We start from the raw sequence: 22391 nt of genomic DNA on the forward strand, positions 1-22391 counted from the left end.
TTGTATTTTAGGAGGCTCATGGAGGTCTTGTGGTTAATATACTGGTAGGGAGTTCTGGAAACCTGTGCTGAGCTTGGCAGTACAAAGTTTATAAAACTCTTGTCTAACTTAAGTCAGCAATATTTTTGCCATTGATTTAACTGGAGCCAGATTATATTTCTTTTATATTCAGTGTTAGGAAGTGTTCTTATTGCACCAGTAAGGCAGTACCTTCCTCCCTCTTTTTTCAGTTCACTGTTCAAAAAGGAGCTAAGTCTTAAGAAGTAGTTGTGCATATTGAACAGCAAGATTAGTTGATTTAAAATGTATTAAATCCACACTATAGAAGCATTAAATTGTATCAAATATATTATTTTAGAGGTATCTTTCGTCATTGGACCATGCAAAATGATGGAAAAGCCACGAAAAGTTGGTAGATGGCAGTGCTAACTTTTTCCTGCTGTCTTCCAGCTCCATATTTAAAGGCTCAGCCGTGTGTGTGTATCATCTGTCTGACATCCAGACTGTGTTCAATGGGCCATTTGCACACAAGGAGGGCCCAAACCACCAGCTGATTCCATATCAGGGCAGAATTCCGTACCCACGACCTGGCACTGTAAGTACAAAGACGTTTATGCAGGCTTGCCAATTGCTTGTCTTTGTTTAATACATAAATAAATATTGTTTATTCCAGGATGAAGGACTGTATGTGACTGTGACAGTTCAGAACTATTTTATTTGCTTCTTGGTTGTCATACAAATCATGTTGTATCTGGAAATCCTCTAGAAAGAATAAAAAGTCATGTAAAATGTTAATCAGTCTTTCTCTTCCTGCTGAAAGAATTTCTTCAGTACATGGCAATCATCTTGTTTACATGTCCATTTCCATTTTGTGGGTGTATTTGAGCAAAACATGGCTAAATAAATAAGCGTACAAAGACAGCATTGAGGGTGTGTTTCACAGTCTGGATCCACATGTCTGTAAGTCTGTCTTCGGTCTGTATGAATTTTCCATAGTCCTCTAAAGTTTTGCAGCTCTATTCAGATGCTTAGGAGATACAGTAGAAGATTTAGAGGAGAATAAGGTTTCTGGGACTGTTCATTTGATTAGGTCTAGTGCCCTATCAGGTACTGAATCTTAGAAGAGGGTTCTAGAAATAGATGTGTTTTCATGCCAATCAGGTGACAGTAGCCTTCCTTGGTAAGAATGCTTTTTGTAGGCCTTGAAAATTTGTCAGGACTTTCTTTCACTGTGTTAGGGGTAGTAATAATCTTCCAGTAAATTCTGTACACCATTAGAACTAGCTCTGTTTCCAAGTTGTGCAAAAATATCTCATTAAATATTTGAAATAAAACTATTATTTTTTCTTACTTTTCAACTTTATGGTGCATAAAAATTGCTGTTGTTGCACTTCTATATTTATTTGTTTACTTACTTATTCCACTATTCTTAATTTAGATTTAGCAGAAATATGATGTCTAATATTTCCAGCTTTAATAAAGAACATATGAACTTCCTCTAGAATCTTCCCTAAATCCATATTTGCTAAATGAAGTATGGTAGTGTGGATGTGTGTTGATTCCTATGAAGTCTTTCATTTCTTAAGCATCAGAAGGAAATAAGTATGCAGAGAATAATAAATTGTCTCTCAACAATGGAGCTATATTTTTCTTAGATTAAAATTTTGTTGCTTTTCCATTTATCACAGGAAATAAAATTTTATTCTAATTTTGCCAGTCCCTGCAAGAATCTTTAACCCTATCACTATCTTATTTGTCTTTCTGCTGCAAGATCCTGTTCTTTTTCTCTCTTTCTCTCTCACACATAGAATAACTCAGATACATGGAAGGGCTCTCCCTATTCACACAATTCTTCATGACATTTTAGTGCAGTTATTATGGGCTATAAGAGTTAGGACTTATGTTCCCAGATCTATAGAATTACCTAATCAATACTCGACATTCCACTAAGGTCTAATGCTAGCATTCGTCTTTCTTTGCAATTAATTCATACAGCTCTAATCTCATGAGTTCACTGAGGCTTTAAACTTAAATTTTACAAAAAAAATTGACCCATTTAAACAGGAATTTAAATTCTCTTGTCATTAGTCACATTTCAAGGTTTCTTGCTGCTTCAGAGTATTGTGTTTCCTCAACCACTGCCATGTTATTCTTGGTTCGCCTCATGGAGGCTTATGTGGTATTCCAGATGGGCCCAAAGATATTGGGCAGCACGATGGAAAGGGAAAAAAAAACAGATTTGAATTTGAAATGGTGACAGAAATTGTCTAAATTTTTGAGATGTGCTGAAAGCTCTGAATTTGAAGATAAAATCTTAGATTATAGCTCACACACAAAAAGAATAAAGTCAAAAGAGATTCCTTTAGATGATCATTCTCAAATCATCGTTCACAAAGCCTAGCCATGATGATGAGATGATCATTGCTGGTTTACTGATCACTGGCTTTTCTGTGCTACCTCACAGTTCAGCCATAACATATATCTTAAAGGCATATTTTTTAAGATGGAATTTGTTTGGCTTTGATTTTATTTCACTACCGAAAAGTTACACTTTTAAATGAGTGCCACAAACTCTGTTTTTCACTTGTGTCAAAGCATCTGTGAAAATCAGGATATGGGGATTTTTTGCTGCCCAGAATTTGTGCTCAAAGAGTTAACTTTGATTAGCAGACTATGGGGTATGATCCTCTTTCCTCTTGAATGTACTTTTCTCGCAACTTCTGGGATGCTGGACTAGACAGGGGATGCCTTTTTATGTGACATGGAAAATCCTCCTTTGCAGTTGACTAAAGAGATATTCATACTAAACCTCTGGACAGAAACGAATGTTCATCATATCACAGTACCTTGGATCAACAGTGGAAAGGCTTTGGTGTAGCTTCAGTAGGATTAAATAAAGCAATACGTTCTTTTGGCTGTGATCAAATCTGCAGTGTTTGGCTGGCCTTCACTAAATACCAATGGTTTCTTGTTTCTCCACAAGCAAAACTTACTTATGGAAAAAAAAAAACATAATTGGCGGCTTGCTACTAAATTCAGTGATGTTTTGGGGATAGTTTCCATTTTTCAGAGTTTACAAAAATAGTTTTTGTACCTACAGCATGTTGGGGGAATACACTATAAATTAAAGAATTCTGGTTTTCTCTGCGATCTAACTGCATGGTGATCAACTGTGAACATAAGATTATGTAGCCAAGTTCTTGAATTAGGTGTGAAGGATACACATTCAATCCCTTCAGGAAAGGGAGAGCTTATAAGGTTCTTCAGTAACATCTTTTGTTTGTCATTGGTTTATACAGGGGATAGCAAAAGAATTATTTGATTAAAGATGTTTAAGATTTTGCTCAGAACACCAATATAATGCAAATTTTTAGGGTCATACTGGGGTGAACCAAATACATTTTTGCAGGAAGTCACAGACAAAGGTCTTATGATCACCAAGTCAAGAATGGAAGGATTGAAAGTGTCAGAGAAAGTCTTTTAACTGAACTATGTGAGACAGGAAAGTTTAATTTGAACTGCTTGTGAAATAGAATCCCTCTTGAGAGTAACTGGGGTCTGGCAGATCACTACCAAATAGAACAATCTTGCTAATGATGAACACTGTTCTTTTTTCAGCATTTGTTGCTAATCTTAACAGATAGTTCCATGAATTTTCTGGAAGACTGTGAATGGATATGCCAGAAAGGGAAAAAGTAATTTGCAAGCAAAATAATAATTTTGTGAGCAATCTTAGAGGGCTAGTATGTAGTATCAGTTCTAATGAAAGCCAAAAAAAAGCCCTTAGGATAAATAAGGGCCCAGAAAAATCATTTGTCAAGGATGTCAAATGAGAAAAGTGACCAGTATCTGAGCTGAGTTCTGGTTCTTCTTCCTGGAGGTAACTGATGCCAGAGAAATTTCTTTTAAAGAACTCCTACCAGAGGTGTTCTACTTTGTATGAATAATTAACTACTAATTGAGTCAGAAGATGATTCTGAAGCCGGGATTTAGGCTGAAGTCTCCTATCTTCTTGGTTCCTGGTATGCCCAATGAATAGTTTATTAGCTTTTAGCAGTGAGGAGGGTAAAACAGGCACTCTTGCCTGATGGTTAGAGGAATCCCCTGGGAGGTGAAGACCCAAATTCCAACATTTCATTTCATCAGGTAGTTTGGACATATGATTCATATATCCCCAGAGAGTTTCCAAGTCTCTCAGAATATGATTAATTTTATATAATTTTAGCCATCTAAAAGCAGGGCATTTAGTCTGAATTACTGACTTCAGAGGAAACCTAAGAATAAACGCCTGACTTTTAAGGCAGTAGAAGTCAGGTGAGGTAAATCTCTCCCTAAGTGACGAGCTATTTTGTGTCTGTGGTTTTGACCAGAAATTCCATCCTAGTTGTAAGAATGGCCCTCATCAAAATAAAGAAGTTTCCATCAAGTGCTTTTTATTGAACAAATCAACATTTTCCAGTTGGAAAAATATTGCATTGAAACACTTCTGAATACCTCCAATACTCTGAGGAGAATTTCACAGCTCAGAAATATGGTAAGGGGGAAAATGAAAGCCCAGGGGTAGCAGTAAGAAGTGAGGTAATGGTAGCTGAAAAAAAAATAATGTAAATTAACATAGGTATATCCAGAACATTGTACCAGTTACTGGCACAGCCCTGCTTTCTTCCCAGTCTTCTTTTAGTTTCACTCTCAGTAAATAGTTGAGGTTTCTAAGATGCTTTTTATATTCCTGTGAGGTCCAGAATGCCTTGGGGCTGATTATTTTGACAGTTCTTCATTATACTTAAAGAAGCATCCAGAGTATTCATGGACCTCAGTTATCTCTCAGGCAGAGGGGAAAGTATAGACAATATTCTGAGATATAAATGAGTTGTTACAGGACCCCCTCATCAACTCCATATTATTGGTTTTTCAAATGAAGATGAGTCACAGGCCCTTTCATCATCTCCAAATTACAATTAAGTATCAGATTTTGTCCTTTGTCTTTATACTAATTCTGTAACAAATCAGATGCAGAAGTCTGATGTCTTCCCATACCAATCTCTTGGATTTTTTCAATTTTTTTTTCAACAGGCAGTTTGGAAGCATAAAGTATGCAAAAATATGGTCAGCAGTAAAGACCATAGTCATGAAGCTGTGTCCTGAAAGTGCAAAAATACATTTGTGTTAGTTTTGTCAGCACTGATGTGAGATCAAAGTGTAGCTATGCAACAGTTCATTCCCATTACTGGAACATAATAAGTTTTGGTTGGTCTGCAGTGCTCTTTCAGAAACTTCCTTTGTCAACTTATCTGTCAATATTTGTAAATGACTTGGAGATGAAAACGCTCTGAAAGATGGTTAGTATTGTTAATCATTACTGTCCATGTTTCTTGCAGTGTCCAGGAGGAGCCTTCACACCTAATATGCGGACAACCAAAGAGTTTCCAGACGATGTTGTGACCTTCATTAGGAATCACCCTTTGATGTTTAATCCCATTTACCCAATACACAAGAGGCCGTTAATCATCCGGATAGGAGCTGACTACAAGTATACAAAGATTGCTGTGGATCGAGTGAATGCTGCTGATGGGAGATACCACGTCTTGTTTCTTGGAACAGGTAAGACAAAATTAGCAGCATTTGTTTTCCTGCACTGCAATAAAATTTGCAATCAACTCCGATTTGTACAACTTACAGCTTTCAGAAATACTTGTTTAAACATTTGCTGTATACAAAAATGTCTATAGAAATCCATAAATTAGGTTAATTTTACTTTCTGTGCATTTTTACATTCACTATATACATAAGTTATGTGCAAGAAATACAATGTATTGATATTAATTTTGAGATAGAAATCAACACTAGTGTATTATTGGTTCTAACTAATACTACTTCTCTTGAATATGGTTTGTCTGCAACAGGATTCCATATAAGAATTTTATACCCAAATCTAGCTTTCTAAGTTTTTTTATACTGTCATCATTATTATTTAATATATGCTGTGTTAGCTACTTCTGAAGAAAAGCATGATCTGATCAGGATATTATAAAGGCAGAAACAGCAGCTCAGCAAAAAAAAAAAGAGTACTTAGCAGGGAAAAGGAAACAAATGGCCACAGTCCTAGCTGAAGTGGACACAGAGAATTTCATCCAAGTATTCTAAAATAATTTCTGTCTAATATAACCTACATTTTGGTTTTAGTTACATCAAATTTGAATCTGGTGTTATGGTTCTGAAGCCTGCAGGGAACAGGTCAAGTGATTCTCGTGCTGATCAATTTTGATTTTTTAAAATATTTAGATATGAATCACACCATTTTGATTGGAGCAGACAAGCAGAGTGGTACTCTGACTAGACCCTAGGACTCATTCACATCTGAAACTCCCAGTGGCTTAACAGGTCATTATAGGTTGATAGGCACAAAGGCTAATCTCTTTTACTACAGATGGTTTCAAGTAGAACAAAGGAAAAGAATTCTGGGAGAACAAATACAAGTCTGAACATCAGAAAATGATTACAGAAGTGGTTTACATTGCTTTTATGGTTCACATGTTATTGGGGTCCTGGTTGTTTTCTGTTTGTAGAATAACCATGTCTGCCAACAAACTCACATGGGGCTGGGAATAACCATCTTGTTATAATAGATTTAGGAAGTGGGTGCTAAAAAATCTCTCAAGAATGTCCCCTCAAGGGACAGGACTAACAGGAAGTCTCTACAATCTTCTTAGAAAAACCTCCCGAGCTATCAAAATCAGCAGGGTGTCTGTGTGCCAAGGGAGCCAGCTGCATACTGTGCTGTATAAGCAGAGGTATATCCAGCCAGCAGGTTGATGGAAGGGATTCTCTCCCTTCCTGTTTTATTTTTTAAAATATATAGTGGTGACATTGTTTTAAAATGCTCTATAAACATCTAATGTTATTTGGGGAAACATTCTACTAAACATTAGTGGGAAAGATCAAGACATAAGTTTCGAACTCACATAGGATTTTTAATGTGGCAGTGATAGTTAAAACTGGAAATGTATTGAAAAGCTGAAATGTGCATGAAATCACAAAATTAATTGTTAGCATTTTAATAATTCTGCAAGACATAAAGATAGGTAATTTCATTTTATACTTTGATGACCATCTGACTGTTTTTAGATGATCAGTGTGGTCTCATACAGACACTTGTAAGCTGTTAAAAAAAGCCATCAAACTACTTTAGCTTGTTCTTACATTATGTTAATCCTCTTCTGTGTATCAGCACAGGACCCATTATGGATCAGATAAGTAAATTGAAGCTCTTGATACTTTATATTCATTGGTTTATCTTCTTCATTACTCTGGAGACAAGGATCATTTTCTGCTTGCTAGTTAGTTAGAGGGGACACATTATTCTTCCTGAGTAGGGCACAGGACATGAATAGCTTCCAAGGTCTTCCTCAAAAGAAATTGATGCAATGTAAGTTACTGCATTTCTCAGCCCTTTCAAATAAAAGTGATCAAGTTTCAGCCACTGAGAGGAGAAACTTGTTTTCTTTATTCTCTGCTTTCTGTGAGACTCGGGAGGATTTGATAGAGATATTAAGTGTCCAAAGGAATGCAGAGGGGATTTGCTTTGGTGTCAGTTCATCCCATCAAATGCAAAAACCACATTGTATAGGAGAATTTCATGTGATAATTTCCTTGGGAGCCTGGAGCCCCACAGACAGAGACAATGGGACTTGACACCTGGTGACAATTACACTCAGCTCAGATGATGAGTTACTGCTGCTGAACTGAGATGTTGCCAGCCATGTCTGTCACTGTCAGTGACCTGTCTCATGCTTGAAATCGGAGTGTTTTATGTCTTGCCAGATGCAGAGCACACAAAATGTTTAGCTTTTCCTCTCTTCCTCCTCGATAGCCCTAGTAATAAATCAGTTCCTGAATGTAAGTGAAGAATAACAGAAATATAAAGCTCTGAGAACCCCAGTGTTTTTTCATCATGTAGGCATGGCACAGGAGGGTATAGGCAGCTTTGTAATTTCTTCACTTTAATGTGAACTAAATGTAGTGTTTCATTTGCCCTCCTAGACAGAAGTGCTGAGTACAGGGGCTGGTCCATGCCCACAGTTAATACACGGCTTTTCTCCCTTGATTGCCTACGTAACAAACAAAATAAATCCCAGGGACAGATGTTGATCTCATGGCACTCCACCCACTTTTCAAATGATAACCATCTCCTGCTTTGCCATTGCTTTTCAGAATGAAGACTCTTAAAGCATGTAACAAAACTCACTGATTTTGTGAGGTTTAGCCAAAGGGATCTCTTCACTCCTCTCTGACATGGGCTGACTTGGAGTAAGGATCAAGTCTTGACTGGTAGAGAGCAGTGCTACAAGAGAAGAGTGCTGTCGACCTTGTCTTTCCAAACAGAAACCCAAGAGATAGTTTTCCTTGGAAAGAATTTAATCACTCATTTGCATTTTTGACAAGGGCAAAGCTGATGATATTTTTTCCTCATGCAATGAGTAATAACATATTCAGTTCAGGAGTTTGGGATTAGAGTTCTGATTTTGTTATCCCGTTTCCGTTATAGGCCGGGGCTTAGTCATGAAGTTTTTGGATTCACCCTAGAGTTGTACTGTAATTTCTTTACTCATTTCAGTTATATCTAAACAACCTGAGCTTTCAATATTCTCTGTTTATCCACTGGTAGATTGTTTTCCATCTGAATTGTAAAACAGCAGTAAAACACCATGAGAACATTTTCATGAGATTAATATTTATTTATTAAGCATGCCACCTACTGCTTGCAGTACGAAAGCCTTTGGTCAAAGTACACACAGATTGCACAACTAAAAGATTATGCATGGGGTTTTTTATTGCTCTTGTGTTATGAAAATATTTAAATGTCTGGGTCAAACTTGGGTACATTAAACAGCTATGGGCACCAATGGGATTTTTTTTCAGCTTCTTGCTATCAAGATAGGATATGTTTTCGTGGAAAGAGATCTAAGTTACTGTTGTAAAAAGGCACTTCAGACTTCAATGTGACTTATTCAGATGATTAATGTCAGCCCCATGCATCTGATGTGGCGTGAGGTTGATCGATGTTTCTTATTATCTTTTCTTTTCTGATGCAACATTTGTTTTCAAAGTCTCGATGCAGTAAGTGCCTCCAGAGCATAAGGTTGTAATACTCATTTTCGTGGTGTCATGTGATGGCTGTCTTTTTGGAAAACTAACCCTTGCTGACAGTGGTAGCCTCCAGTAAGGCAGTAGCCAAAATCACGTAATGATCTACAGAGTCTAATGAAGAGAGATAATCTGGTCAGAAGAGAAGATTTGCCTCCCATAGTTTTCCTGGCTACAACTTCGTGGCTGTGAGCTTGGGAAGCTGATGTTGCACAACAGTGACACAACAGGCATCAGACAGAGTTTCCTTCTTCCTCTTGGTCATAGTGCCTGAGTCATTCGAAACCTTTTGTTGACCTACTCATCCGAAGCTTTTTCACAGCCTTTTAAGAGGATGTGTAAGTTAAGAGGGTGTACCTCCACCTGCTTCATTTCCCCTGTTCAGTTTTTATTCAAACCAAGCTCACATTGTGTCCCAAAAGTTTAACCAAGCTGGGGCTATGTGAAAATTTTGCCCTCAAGTGTGAGCATTTGTATCTGTCTTTTTGTCCTTTGATGCAGCTTGAATTTTATGAAGCTTCACAGTGGTACTATGAGCTGGAAAAAAATTACACCCATTTGACAGATGAGTGAACTAAGCACAGAGAGATTAGTGTGTGTGGTGGGAGCTCTGAGTTACAGCAGACACCTAAGGACAGCCGAGGGCGTGGGAACGTGGCTGTCAGCCCTGACTGCTAACCTGCCACCGTCTCAGGTGCTCTGCTGAGCCTCAACATCTTCTCAGACAGACAGATTTTAAACATTTGGTAAACTTTTTGCTTTCTTTTTTTCTTCGTAATGTTATTTGTGTGCATCAGGTTCAACTCAGATTAGAGACCAAAAACAATTAAGCTGCCATTAGGCTGACAGGTACAACATGGAGAAGAGTTTTTAGAAGGTCTCCAGCAGTGTCAGACACATCAGGGGAGGGGAAGAAGTGTCTCAAATCTCATGTCAAAGTAGACATTGCTGCCCGTTGCAGTCATTTTTTTATGATGTGGAAAATTCAGGTTTTTTATTTGTTGTTTGTTCAATTTGTGTGTGTGATGTGGCTCAGGGGTAGATGGGTCCTGACTCTCTTTGAGGCTCAAGTTACTGACAGCTGCAGTGTTCACTTAGGACTGGGGAAACAAAAGCTAGTCAAAATTCAGAGAATGATGTTTAAACTCAGACCTTCAGATTCAGCCAAACATCTCTGTATTTTTAATTTCTGTTCATCAAGCTTTGCTTTTCCCCATTGCCTGTGGTCAGCCCTATTGGGAGTTAGTGTAATCAGGCACAATCTAACTGGTATTGATGAAGCTTAGCTGATTAACATCAGCCCAGAATCACACCTTGCATTTCAAGGAATATTATTATAATTATGATGATTATTATTATTATTTGTCTCTTCTGCTTCTTTCCTTGAACCATTTATTGGACTACCTTCCTTCTCCATTTATTTCTCACTCTGCATACTTTCTACACCATTTTTTAGTCTTTACTTTCCTCCCTTGCTGTTCGCAGTTTCTTAGTCCTCTCAGAGGGAACGTGATCTCATTATCATTGCCCTTCATGTCAAGCTGGGACACCTGCAGTCATTAAGCAGGTTTGAAATGGAAAAACATTTTGAGTTGCCCTTGTCCTCTTGCTGTCAGCTTGAGGGAGATTCCTTTTTGTTTGTCTGTCTGCCCTTAACTCTCAGACTGCTGAGTTGATGTGAGGCTGCAAACAGCTCCCGGTGAAAAGTCAGGGAAGTGGTGAGCAGAAATCTGCCTCTTCACTTCTAGTGGTGGATTCATATTCTGGAGACACAGTTGCTTTTTCATGACAATGTGAAATCATAGGACTGTTTTCAAGTGGATTTCTGGAAGGAACAAGTAAATGGCGAAATTTTTACAGAATTGACTTATAATTTCACACATTGATCCAAACTTGAAAAAAATTTGACTTGTACTTCTTTGATGATCTCTTCTGCCTGATTTACAGTGCAAAAGATTATCTATTGTGAAATACACTGGGAAACAGCTCAGGCACTGCTACTTTGCATAAATCTCCTGCAGTGCACAGTGCTGCAACCCTTCCAACTTTCCCTCTGACCCAGGGAATTTAGTTCACTGTCTCACCATTAGTAAAAATAAGCAAATAATATTTCCAACAAAACTCAAATATACTGTAAGTTTTCTGACATTAACACGTGTAAGTGACTTGATTTGTTAGCTACCAGTTTGTCTTTACACTGTAGACAGCAGTACTATTGAGAAAGAAATAAGAAGGGGGGATTGGACACAAATATTTGCTTTTCCTTTATTAAGGAAGAGGCTGAGGAACAGGAGGAAGACTATTTTTAGAAGCAATGGAAGGACTATAGCCTATAAGCTATGTATTATTGGAAATAGTTTTATTTTTATATATGTAGAGACTATTGGAGTCCATTGGTTTAAGTAATTTAATTTAATTAATAGCTTTCTACTGCCTACTTGAATATTTATTTTAATTGTTGTATTAAGTCTCCTTTAAAATAATAGAACATTCCTTTCTGCAAGGATCTGTCCCTCATGGTACAATACTGAATCAAATCAAATGGTAAAATATTGAGTCAAAGGTAATGAATACCAAGGTAAACAGTCCTTCACTCTGTGTGTTTTGCTGGGGTGTGACAAAAAGGTAGATAGGACCCTACTTTACAAATAGGAAAGGTTATTAGGATACAAGGACTCGGCCTCAGGCATTATCAGTATTTTCTGTGCCCATGCCCAGGATAAAATCTCCCCTCAGGTTCTGATTTCAGTTCAGGGCAATGTTTGAGGACTCAAGACAATTTAGGAATTTTAAATGTATGGCATGTGCTAATGGATCATTGACATAAACCGGTTCTTCAGAGGCTCAGCAGCTTCACATTCCTTTGCAGGTAAGGTCACTGTCAGCATGGTTAGTGCCCTGTATGTCAGTTGCAAAAAAAACCCACAAAAGGCAGTTGCAAAAACCCACAAAAGGCTGCAGCTCCTTCCTGCACTTCTGATTAAGTGTTTTATAAGTAGAGTCTAACATTAGAGAGAGGGAATTGATTAAAGGGTGCAAAGAGGCAGAGGTGGACTGGACTGGAGCAGTGTATATTTGTGAGTGGGTTTGTCCATTTAGTAGGAGCAGAAATACACACACTGGCTTCTCCTTACTTCAACGAGGGATACATCTGCAGCAGTTTAAAGCTTTGGTGGGTCCTGACAGTTAGTAAATCTCTCTCAGGTTCTCACAGCTTTGCTAATACTGGCACCCAGGCTAGACCACAGCTGTGCTACCACAAGATTTAGTTTCAGTAAAGATTCTTCAGAAGGAACTGTTTTATCATGCCATTGTATAATGAGAATAAATGTCTCCATAGAAAATTCTCATGAAAAATTCATGCCTAACGTGCCCTGAGCATGTAAAATTGATAGCTACATATTTTTAAGTCTTGTCAGCTTTCGATTTCTCTTTTCCTTCTTTTCTTTAAGACAAAATACTACAGTATGCTCTCTGTGTGTGGTCAAGTCAGTAAATATTAATATACTGGCTTCAAACCTTTTTTAAAAAAAAAAAATTGTTGATTATGTTATTATCCTTATAATTTTTTTTCCTCGGGGGAAATAAAATATGTAAATTATTTACAGTAACCAACTTGCCCTGCAGCTCTAGCTATGAAAATTAGTCACTGACCTTAAAGCAAAAGCAAAATTGCACTTTTTCAGCTTATATTGTCTGCATTATGAATTGCCAAACAGGAAGCTGAAATTTCCTTTCCTTGGTATCAAATTTGTAAAAATACATGTCTTGCCTGTATTGTGCTGTACTAATATTTTACTAACTGCACAACTCTACAGTGCTCATAAAACTTTTGATGGCTGAAGAGAATCTATACCATGTGTTCTCGTTCCTCGGAATCAATACTGAGCAAATAGATTTATTCTACTCAGGCTAATTTCTAAGCCTTTCAGGCAAGAGGAATTCTATGTGCTGTGCTTCTTCCAAGTAAAAATACTTGTCCTCGTGATTATCCCACAGTCTGCCTTTTCTGTCACACCACACACATGAAGAAATACTTCAGTGGCTGTCTCAGCCTTTAAGAGCCTTCACAGATGGACCCCTTCATCTCATATATTTTTTTCCACATGACAAATTCAGAAAACTAATCACAAATTTCCCTTTGGTCTCACTCATCACATCTACCCTGCAAAAACATTGTCAATGCCACATCCATTCTGCTTCTTGCTCCTTTGATCTGAGTGGATTTGGGAGGCTTGGAACTGTATTTTGAGAGGGCAGCTATGATATAATAGCTACTATAACTTCACCTTGCTTTTCCTTTTTACCATATGGACAAAATATTAACTCCTACCAGTATGTAATGATTGATTATTGTTTGAATTTCCTAAGAAAAGGTTTTTATCTTACTGTGTTTAGGTGTAGATAGAGTTATTATGTCTTCAGTTATCACAGCAGTTTATTATTGAATATGAATATGTATTAAATTCTGAAGTAGCTCCCTTTTACATGTTTATATTGCTGTGTTTTACTTTAAGATCATTAGGATAGATTCTGCCTCTGTCTGTGTGTCTACAGCAACTACTACAGAAGATTGGGTTTTGATTGATCTTTTTGTGTAGAATGGTAACATTAATGGTACTACTGTAACTCCAATCTCACCATGACTTCTTCATGTTCATATATGAGAATATTATGATATAGAGTATTCCTGTTTTAAGAATCATCTTATTATTCTTTCTGACCCCAAACCCTCAAATTTACTGAACATTTTGTATCTTTCTCAATATCATAGTACTTGCTTTGATGGTTTCTTTTTATAATTAATAAAGGTTGATCTCCTTTTTTCTTTCTCTCACTCCTTGGTCTCTCTTCATGTGGTCTCACTTGTTCTCATCTTTTCCAGATCAAGGAACCGTACAGAAAGTTGTTGTCCTACCCACGAACTTCTCTGCAAGTGGAGAACTCATTTTAGAAGAGTTGGAAGTTTTTCAGGTTTGGCTTGCTCCTACTTTTACTCTTCCAATGTGTATGTTCACACAAACACTTTGTTCTAACAGACTTTGGCAATGGCAACTGTGATTTGATAAAAGATCAAGTAAATGTGCATACTGTCAACTTGATAAATACACAGAGAGGAATACAAAATGTCCACTGTTATGAAGGCTGTAGCTAGATGAAGTCCTTTTCTTCCCCTATGTTTCAGTTTCTTATTTTTTATGTTGCTGTACTGTCTAGAAGGATTTTGAAAATCACATTTTTACAAGGTCATGTTCTAGTAGCTGCCAGAAGGCAACTTTTATCATTGGCATCACGTATTGAGACTGTCACTATTTACAGATGGAATCTAAGACTTCTGGACTTTGATTATCTGATAATCTTCCTAGTTCTGAGCTGCAGAATGGAATCAAATTAGTGTTGTTTTTGTTTAACTTCAGTTCTTCAAAGCCACATGACACTGGAGTCAAGAAAGCTATGAGCTTAACACAACATAAACTGAAAAGAAACACAAGAACTACAGGGAGAAAAAAGGGAATAACCTCTGTCAATCACTCTGGCATGTAACAGCTTGTAATAACCTAAAGAAAATGTTCTTCCTCGTGTTGAAAAATCCCTTTCAAATATTTGAATGGGCTATTCATTAAACAGTAGTTTCAGGGCAAATGGTAGTATGCATCTATAAACTTAGTTAAGGGTTTTGTCATGGTCTGTTTCACTGAGGGAATACAAAAAGAAAAAATTAGGATTTTTTATCTAGGCAGAAATAACAGTTTCTTTAAGAAAAAGAATACACTCTTTGTTAATCCTCATAAAGGCACAATTAATCTTTCTAGGCTTTTGTTAAAGATTTCCCTAAATTACCTAAAATCATACCCTTCACTAAAGTATTGCTAATTCCACTTACTGAAATGGAAATTATTATAGCAAATAGATAGGTGAGCTGAGAGGGATCTTCACCCTAAACCTAGTTTCTGGGCTTCTATGCATAGACTTTTTTATCCTGAACCCTGGAAATCACGATATCATAACCCCTACCTTTGCAATCTGTGTGGCAGCGCGGTGGTATTTAGATGAGTCTCGCCAAGAGAGCAGGGATGAGGTCACTGGTTGTGTGCTAGTAAATATTGGGAGCAGCAAAGCAGTGATTCTCTTCCAGAGTATAAGCAAGGAAAGGAGAATGTGACATTGAATCCAATGTTGCATTTGACCTTGAGTCTCCAGACGGTTCATGAAGTACTACTGCAGCTCCAAACTCCTTCAAACCTATGCCAATTCACAGGATTCACTGCCAGTTTTTCTAGTCCTGACCTCCCTGCTGTGTTGTAGTCGACTGCAATTAATCCTAACCCAATGTTATGGCTTTCCTTTGTGACTGAGCAAATGCTAAATCTTAAAGAAATGCTGAATATTTTTGTTACCATTATTTTATCACTTGTTTGGATGAGAATAATGACTTGTATCACTTGCTTAAGGCAAGGAATGTAATAATTTCTTTTCCAGCTCTTTAGCATTTGATTTGGACATAGACACTGACTGCTCTGATGACACACAGTAGTATACTGTCTGTGGGAAAGAAACATTCAAGAATACAGACTTTAAATATTCTAGTCATTGATAATCCGAATTTGTATATAGGGTGGTAACCAAACTGTATGTACTATAGGTAATTTGTAGGAAAAATATGTCATATTCTTATTTGCATCTTGAACTACTGTATGATTTTTCCTTATCATCATCATCTAAGAAAAAAGTTGTTTCTTATTATGCAGTTAAAATGATGGCTTCAAAACACATTGCTCCTATATTGCTGAGATAGCACAGATGCAGGTCTTGCAAAACAATTTGCAAAACATTAACTGTATACATGTCATATGTTTAGTTCTGAAAATAGCAAAAAATTAGTAGAAGTGAGTGATGCCTTTCCAGGATATGAAAATGTATGCTTTTTCTAGATATGGCTTAGGTTTTAGTGATTTTTAAATCTTAACGTTGGGACAGTATTAAAAAGAGAGTTCTTGACAATCTGGTTTGTAACTTTGTTTTTCAGAGTAATTCTCCTATAACAACAATGAAGATTTCATCTAAAAAGGTAAAGAAAAGTGGAATGGCTACTTAGTGCTTATTAACTGAGAAGCAAATTGACTTAAAGATGTTAGGATATCAATTCTTGTGGAGCATACTAAACACAGGCAGATTTTCCATAATGAATATGGAAAACTTGACTGACTTCTGCAGGAGCTGTTTACGTGCCCCACAGCCACTAAGATAAAATTTCTGTTCTTATGTATCATTTCTAAATCATTGAAAATGTCAATTTTTTTTTGTTGTTTTGTTTGTCAGTTAAAGAACCAAAAAAAGTACTAAAAGAGGAAATTTGCCCTCCCCTTATTTTCTGAAAGTCCTAAACAGACATTTTCCCTTGGAAGTCTGTCTGATCATTGTAAAAAGACATTGTTGGGGCTGTTGGGTCCATGGTGCAACTGTACACTTGGTTTATTAATAATAAAGGATGGCAATAAGAAAAAAACAACTGAGAGGATTTCTGCTGAAATGTTAGCCATGCAAACTAAAAATATGTATTCTGTGATTTTGCAAGCAAGATGTTGCTCAATATTTCACAAAACTACTACTAAGTAAACATCATTCACTAAATTGAATTCATTGTAATGTTCGACTTTTATGCCAAAAAGATTAAAGTAGTTTTAATGGTTTTGTTCAATATTAATTTATATTTTAAGAATAATTGATTAATTGTTTTGGAGTAAAAAGGAATTTTGGGCCAGGTTTTGGTAATGACCTATTCACTTTGAACTTCTTTTGCAAAAGCTCTGATTTATTATGAAAGTTCTTTTGGCTTATTTTTCCAGGTATATAAGGCTGTCAGAATCTGGCCCTAAGCCTCAACATAATCTCTTGGTTTTACATCTTGGAAATCTGTGCACTGGAGAATCCAACTAGGAACTCTGCATAATATTTATTAAAGTGACTATGTATAGAGAAAATACTTAGTTCAAAGACTCGAGCCAATAATCCTCACTGAATAAGAACCAAGTTCTCAAATCTGAGCAATATTAACTCAGCCTGTCTGCCCGAGAACAGAACAATGACACTCAATGTCCAAAAATCCATTACATTCCCGAGTGTTTTTAAATGTTTTCTAGCAGGAAGGTAGAAATATTATAGGCCTGTTGAGCTGGGAGATTCCTGTTTATATTGAATTTATGTATATTAGTGGCTACCCTATTGGTTCTTGAATTAATTCCAAAATTAATTGGAAGGTTTTTAGGTGTGTTAGCCAAGTCTCGGGTGAAACTCCTGCACATCTGAAATAAATCTTTCCTTTTCCTCCTGCAGCAACAGTTGTACGTGAGCTCAGACGAAGGGGTCACCCAGGTGTCCCTGCATCGCTGCCACATCTACGGGACCGCCTGTGCTGACTGCTGCCTGGCCCGAGATCCCTACTGCGCCTGGGATGGCAACTCCTGCTCCAGGTTTTATCCCACAGGAAAAAGGTGAGCAGTGTTAAGCAGCCCCCTGAAATCTGCAAGGAAAGAAGGCTTTTGTTCTGCCGCGTACCCTGGAGTGTTGTAGAGCGATGGAGAAGTGGGATGTCATTCCTTTCATCAGCATGTACAAACAATACCTACATACCGATTGTGCTTGAAATTATTCATCACCTAGGATTTTATGCTGCAAGAGCGTATGATAAAGAGCTTGGCTTTTCATATTTAAAGTAATGGACACAAAAAAAAAAAAAGAAAAGGAAAAAATTATTCCTAATCATAAATATTAATCTGTCTGTCTCACGCACACAAAAATCAGTGAAACATTTGTTCCTTTTGTTTAAATTCAGTTGCCTTCTATGAATGTAATTGTGATAGCCCTAAATACAGCTAAATATCTCTGGGGCTGTCTGAGGAATAAATTCATTAATATTTTTTGTTGCTCATTTGCTCCTAAGTGAGAAGAATTATTGCCAGGGAACTTCTAGGCAAATGTGATTTCCATGTAATGCCTACAGATTTGAGGTTTTTGACATGAGATTTATTAAAGCAGACAGGGAAAGTTATTTCTCTTTAGTTTACAACAGAGCTAATAGTCTATCCCATAATTCTTACGCAAAACAGGAGCCACTTTCCTGCTCCCAGGGGAAGTATTTGAGAGCAGAAGGCCGTAGTGAGTTCTTGTCTCACTAAGATTTCAGTTCACATACAAATAAAGTTACAGAATACACAATGAACTGTTACTGCAGAGGAGCCAAACCTTTCAGACTCATGCACTCTACAACTACATGAGGGTGTAGCCAGGTGGGGGTCAGACTCTTCTCCCAGGTAACAAGTAAGAGGACAAGAGGAAACAGCTTCAAGTTGTGCCAGAGGAAGTTTAGATTGGGTATTAGGAAGACTTCATTCACTGAAAGGGTGAAGCATTGGAACAGGCTGCCCAGGGAAGTAGTGGATTCTCTGTCCCTGGAAGCATTCAAAAAACACATAGATGTGGTGCTTAGGGACGTGGTTTAGTGGTGGACTTGGCAGTTCTGGGTTAGTGGTTGGACTCCATGATCTTAGAGGTCTTTTCTGGCCCAAATGATTCCATGATTCTATTCTATGGTTCTGTGCCAGAGCTTTACGTACTGTGTGTCACCGTGCTCACTGCCTGCACCTGAACTGCACATACAGTTTCTGGGCTCTGCTCCTGTATCCTCATGGAGGGAGAAAGGCAAAGCTTGGATCTGCTCCAGTGATCCAAACAGCTGATAACAATGTCATCCGCTAGGATTAAAGACAATTGTCTTTTATTATTGCAAAGTTTTCTGGACTCATTCCTCATTTGAGATTACAAAGTAAAGCCCAAACTGGCCAGGTAGCAATTGGTAAAGTACGTGCGGTTTTTACTGCTTTCATTCAGCCACAAGTCTGCAAACTGATGGTTTTCTTCCATGGAACAAAGATCAGAAGATGAGGGGCAGGAGAGAAAATAAAAATCCCCAAGTTTCAGGCCACCTTACTCCTACACTGACATTAGCTGCTGGAAGGCACAAGGAGCAGACAGATGTACCCAGCCTCTGCAGTTTCCAGTGGATGCCTTCCCATCCCCATTATATACACCCACCCAGGGTTATTTCCACTGGGGCTTGCTTTCACAGTGACATTTTGTTTGCAATTTTTGTATCAAACCAAAATAAACCCCTAAAACTGACTGGAAGAAAGTCTGGTTTTCCTATGTGAAGGAAATGAGTAGTCCCTTTATCTAACAAGACAGAGTATGAAGGAGAAAACACTGGTGATTAGAGCCAAATCCTATAGTCTAGACAGTAGTTTCTGCTATATGCATTTGCTTATTTCCTTCTTTTGACACTTTTGTCTCCCATGAATTACTGTAGTTCCTCATCCAACACTGATCTACCCCCAAACACCTGACAGTATTATCTTAATTTTCTAACCACCACTTTCCTTTTTTTATAAGCCTGTAAGTTTACGTTCTCAGAAGTGCTTAATGCAAATGACATGCCATTTCTGACAGTGTGGAGCAGCTCACAGTAGCACAGGAATCCTGATATTCACTCATAAATTCTCCATTATCTCCTTGGACTCACATAAATACTTTACAAGGGTTAAAAACCCAAGGCATAACATGAAATATTTTTGATGGTAAACATGAAAACCATACTTGGAATGTCAGAAATTACTCCTTTGAAACATTACCTTTCCAATGTTTCCTTTTAAAACAATGCAGTGAAGGATCAGGTGACAGAGGATTATAAGCACTATCTCTGGGTGTTTGTGCACTACTGGGAATAATGTGGCCATAGAGGCATCACCCTTCACTCAGTGGTACTGCAGCTCCCGGGGCTTTTTATGGCTTTGGATCCTGAGAGTCCTCAGTGCAATGGTTCAGAATACAGCTGTTACATATCCCAGCAGCATCCAGTTGCAACAACCTATCACCGATACATTTCTCTAGTTGAACTTGATAAATACTGAACTACCTTACAGAATACGTAGCAAATAATATATCTTACGATTAAAAAATTTGTGTACCAGCTTTTCATGTGCTGAATTCTGTGAGCTGTGATCTCCCAGCTGAGGAGGACTGAAATGCCAGTATTCCCAGTCCCAGTAAGCTCCCTAGACAACAATTTGGTACAGAATTACGATTTTGTATCAGTCATCCAGATAATGTAATAAAGTCTCCATTTAGAAGTATTATGATACTTACTGAGTTCTATTATATTTTGGAAATAGTTGCATCCCTCAAGTAAATACCAGAATGGAGTCTTAGCTTTCCACCATTCTGGATGAACTCTTCAGTCACACTGATGCCAAGGTGGCTCCAGGCTCCAAAAATATGGTGCCTGCTAAAACTGGGGAGGGAGCATGCCCTATATCATAATTTTCTGCTGGTGCATTAGGTATGAGCACTGTGACTCTCATGCATCTCATTCTTAGGTGGTTGCCTTATGAAGAGCTCCAGCTGGGGCTTCTGGCTTTGAATGTTAGGTCTTCCATGAGTGAACAGACGTCTCTTTCATGTATCACTTCTAATCCTTCCAACTCTGTACCTCCATTGGAAAACTACTTTACATACCAAAACTACAACCATTTTATATACTTCAACAAACTGATACTTCACTTAAACAGTATCTTCACTCCAGCAAGCCTCCCAAGAGTAAAGCACAGTCACAGTAGGTCATGAACAATCCCTAATGGTTGATCTAATAAAAAAACCCCAAACAAACATCAAAAAATTTAAAAAAAAAGTGTTTATTTGCAGTGTAGCTATCTTGGAATAACATTTTTGTTTTTTACAAACTATTGCAGGAGGAGTCGCAGGCAAGATGTGAGACATGGAAACCCTCTGACTCAGTGCCGAGGTTTCAACCTGAAAGGTACTATAATTTAGAGATCCTCATGCTATATAAAGAGCCTTTGCGTGGTTCATCATATCTTACATTATCTTTATGGATTACTGGTAAAGCATAATTATTTTCCAAGTTTTGTTTTGATTTGGTTTCAACATCTTTTCTTGCAATTGCATGAAACTTGCATATATATGATAAAATGAGGAACCATGAAATACACAGTTCATCATACTCAAAATGAGAAGTTGATCATATATGCCATCAGACCAAGGGCACATATCAGAGAATTATTCTCCTGTCACTTCTGCTTTTGATCCTAAATCTTGAAATACATTCTCGTCCACACCATCTGGAGACCAAATAATAGACCTGACTGTAAATTTTTTACTGATTTTTTTTTTTTTTTAATAAAAGAGCAATGTTTTAAGAATTACCTGTGAAAGGTTACATTGATAATAATTCTTCTAAAACAGTCTCCATGGGGTCTCAGAAGAATCTCCTGGATCAAAAAAGACCACAACAGTGAGTCAGGCGTAGATTCCTCAGCTCAAATGGATCTTTCCCCGTGACTCAGTGTTAGGTCATTTATATGAAACCGAGTAGCTTTGACAGGTAATTACAAAAGGTGACCCCAGCATTAGAATATGCACCTGAGCTCTGAGAGATCCATACTGAAGCAACTTGAGCTGTGTGTCCTCCCTTGCAGCCATGTGCCATGACCTCCCACCCATTGTCTGTCCCAGGGGTGGATGTCTTCTCATTCCATGTGGAAAATATGAGAATGTCAACTCTCTGCTTTCTGGGCTGAGGGGAAACAAATATTTCAACTTTGACAGTCTTGGGAAACAGGTTTCTTGTTTTCCAACCACTTTTTTGATGTGGGTGTATTTATAGATCTATGTGTTTTAGCAACTTTATAAAGGATGTCTCAGTGGCAGCAGTGGGATATAGCATAGGTAGATGGCAGTCACTTCCCTGGTGGAAAACAAGATAAAAAGAAACAGCAATTTAGACTCTTTCAAAATATAATTAGGGCCATTTATAGCAAAACTACTATGTTTGGGGGAAAAAATGAAATCTACTTACAGGACAAAAGAGCAGAGAGCCAGGCAATAGGAAGAAATCTTCCAAGTTCACAGAGAACTATAATGTTGAATCGAAGTCTTTAAACTGGGTAGGTTGTTTGCCTTAGACCTCTAGGCATGTATAAACTCAATATTTTTGGCATATTGTAATTTTTAAATAGATCATCAAGAACTAAGGGTCTTTTATGATTGCTTTTCAAATGTCTGTTTAATATTGTTATGCCTGTGTTAGCCCTTATGGCCATTAGAGAAATGCATTTGTGTTCTCTCAATCTTTTTCTTAGCATGTATAAGTAGCAGTATTATGGAGCAGGTAGAAC

At 37.6% G+C, this 22391-nt stretch overlaps 1 protein-coding gene across 3 annotated transcripts in view; it reads left to right on the plus strand.

Moving 5' to 3' along the window:
• The window catches only part of SEMA3C (semaphorin 3C), a 114775-nt gene that overhangs the window by 85367 nt on the left and 7017 nt on the right, over window positions 1–22391 (plus strand). For all 3 annotated transcript variants that reach the window (XM_050325470.1, XM_050325468.1, XM_050325469.1), the window contains 6 exons: window positions 451–595; window positions 5379–5601; window positions 14030–14118; window positions 16172–16213; window positions 17479–17636; window positions 20946–21013. In XM_050325470.1, coding sequence (XP_050181427.1) covers window positions 451–595; window positions 5379–5601; window positions 14030–14118; window positions 16172–16213; window positions 17479–17636; window positions 20946–21013 — 725 coding nt within the window. The remainder of the gene's footprint in view (window positions 1–450; window positions 596–5378; window positions 5602–14029; window positions 14119–16171; window positions 16214–17478; window positions 17637–20945; window positions 21014–22391) is intronic.

Source organism: Myiozetetes cayanensis, unplaced genomic scaffold (genome assembly GCF_022539395.1).
Source record: "Myiozetetes cayanensis isolate MyiCay16 unplaced genomic scaffold, myiCay2020 scf3, whole genome shotgun sequence".
NCBI classification, from domain to species: Eukaryota; Metazoa; Chordata; class Aves; order Passeriformes; family Tyrannidae; genus Myiozetetes; species Myiozetetes cayanensis.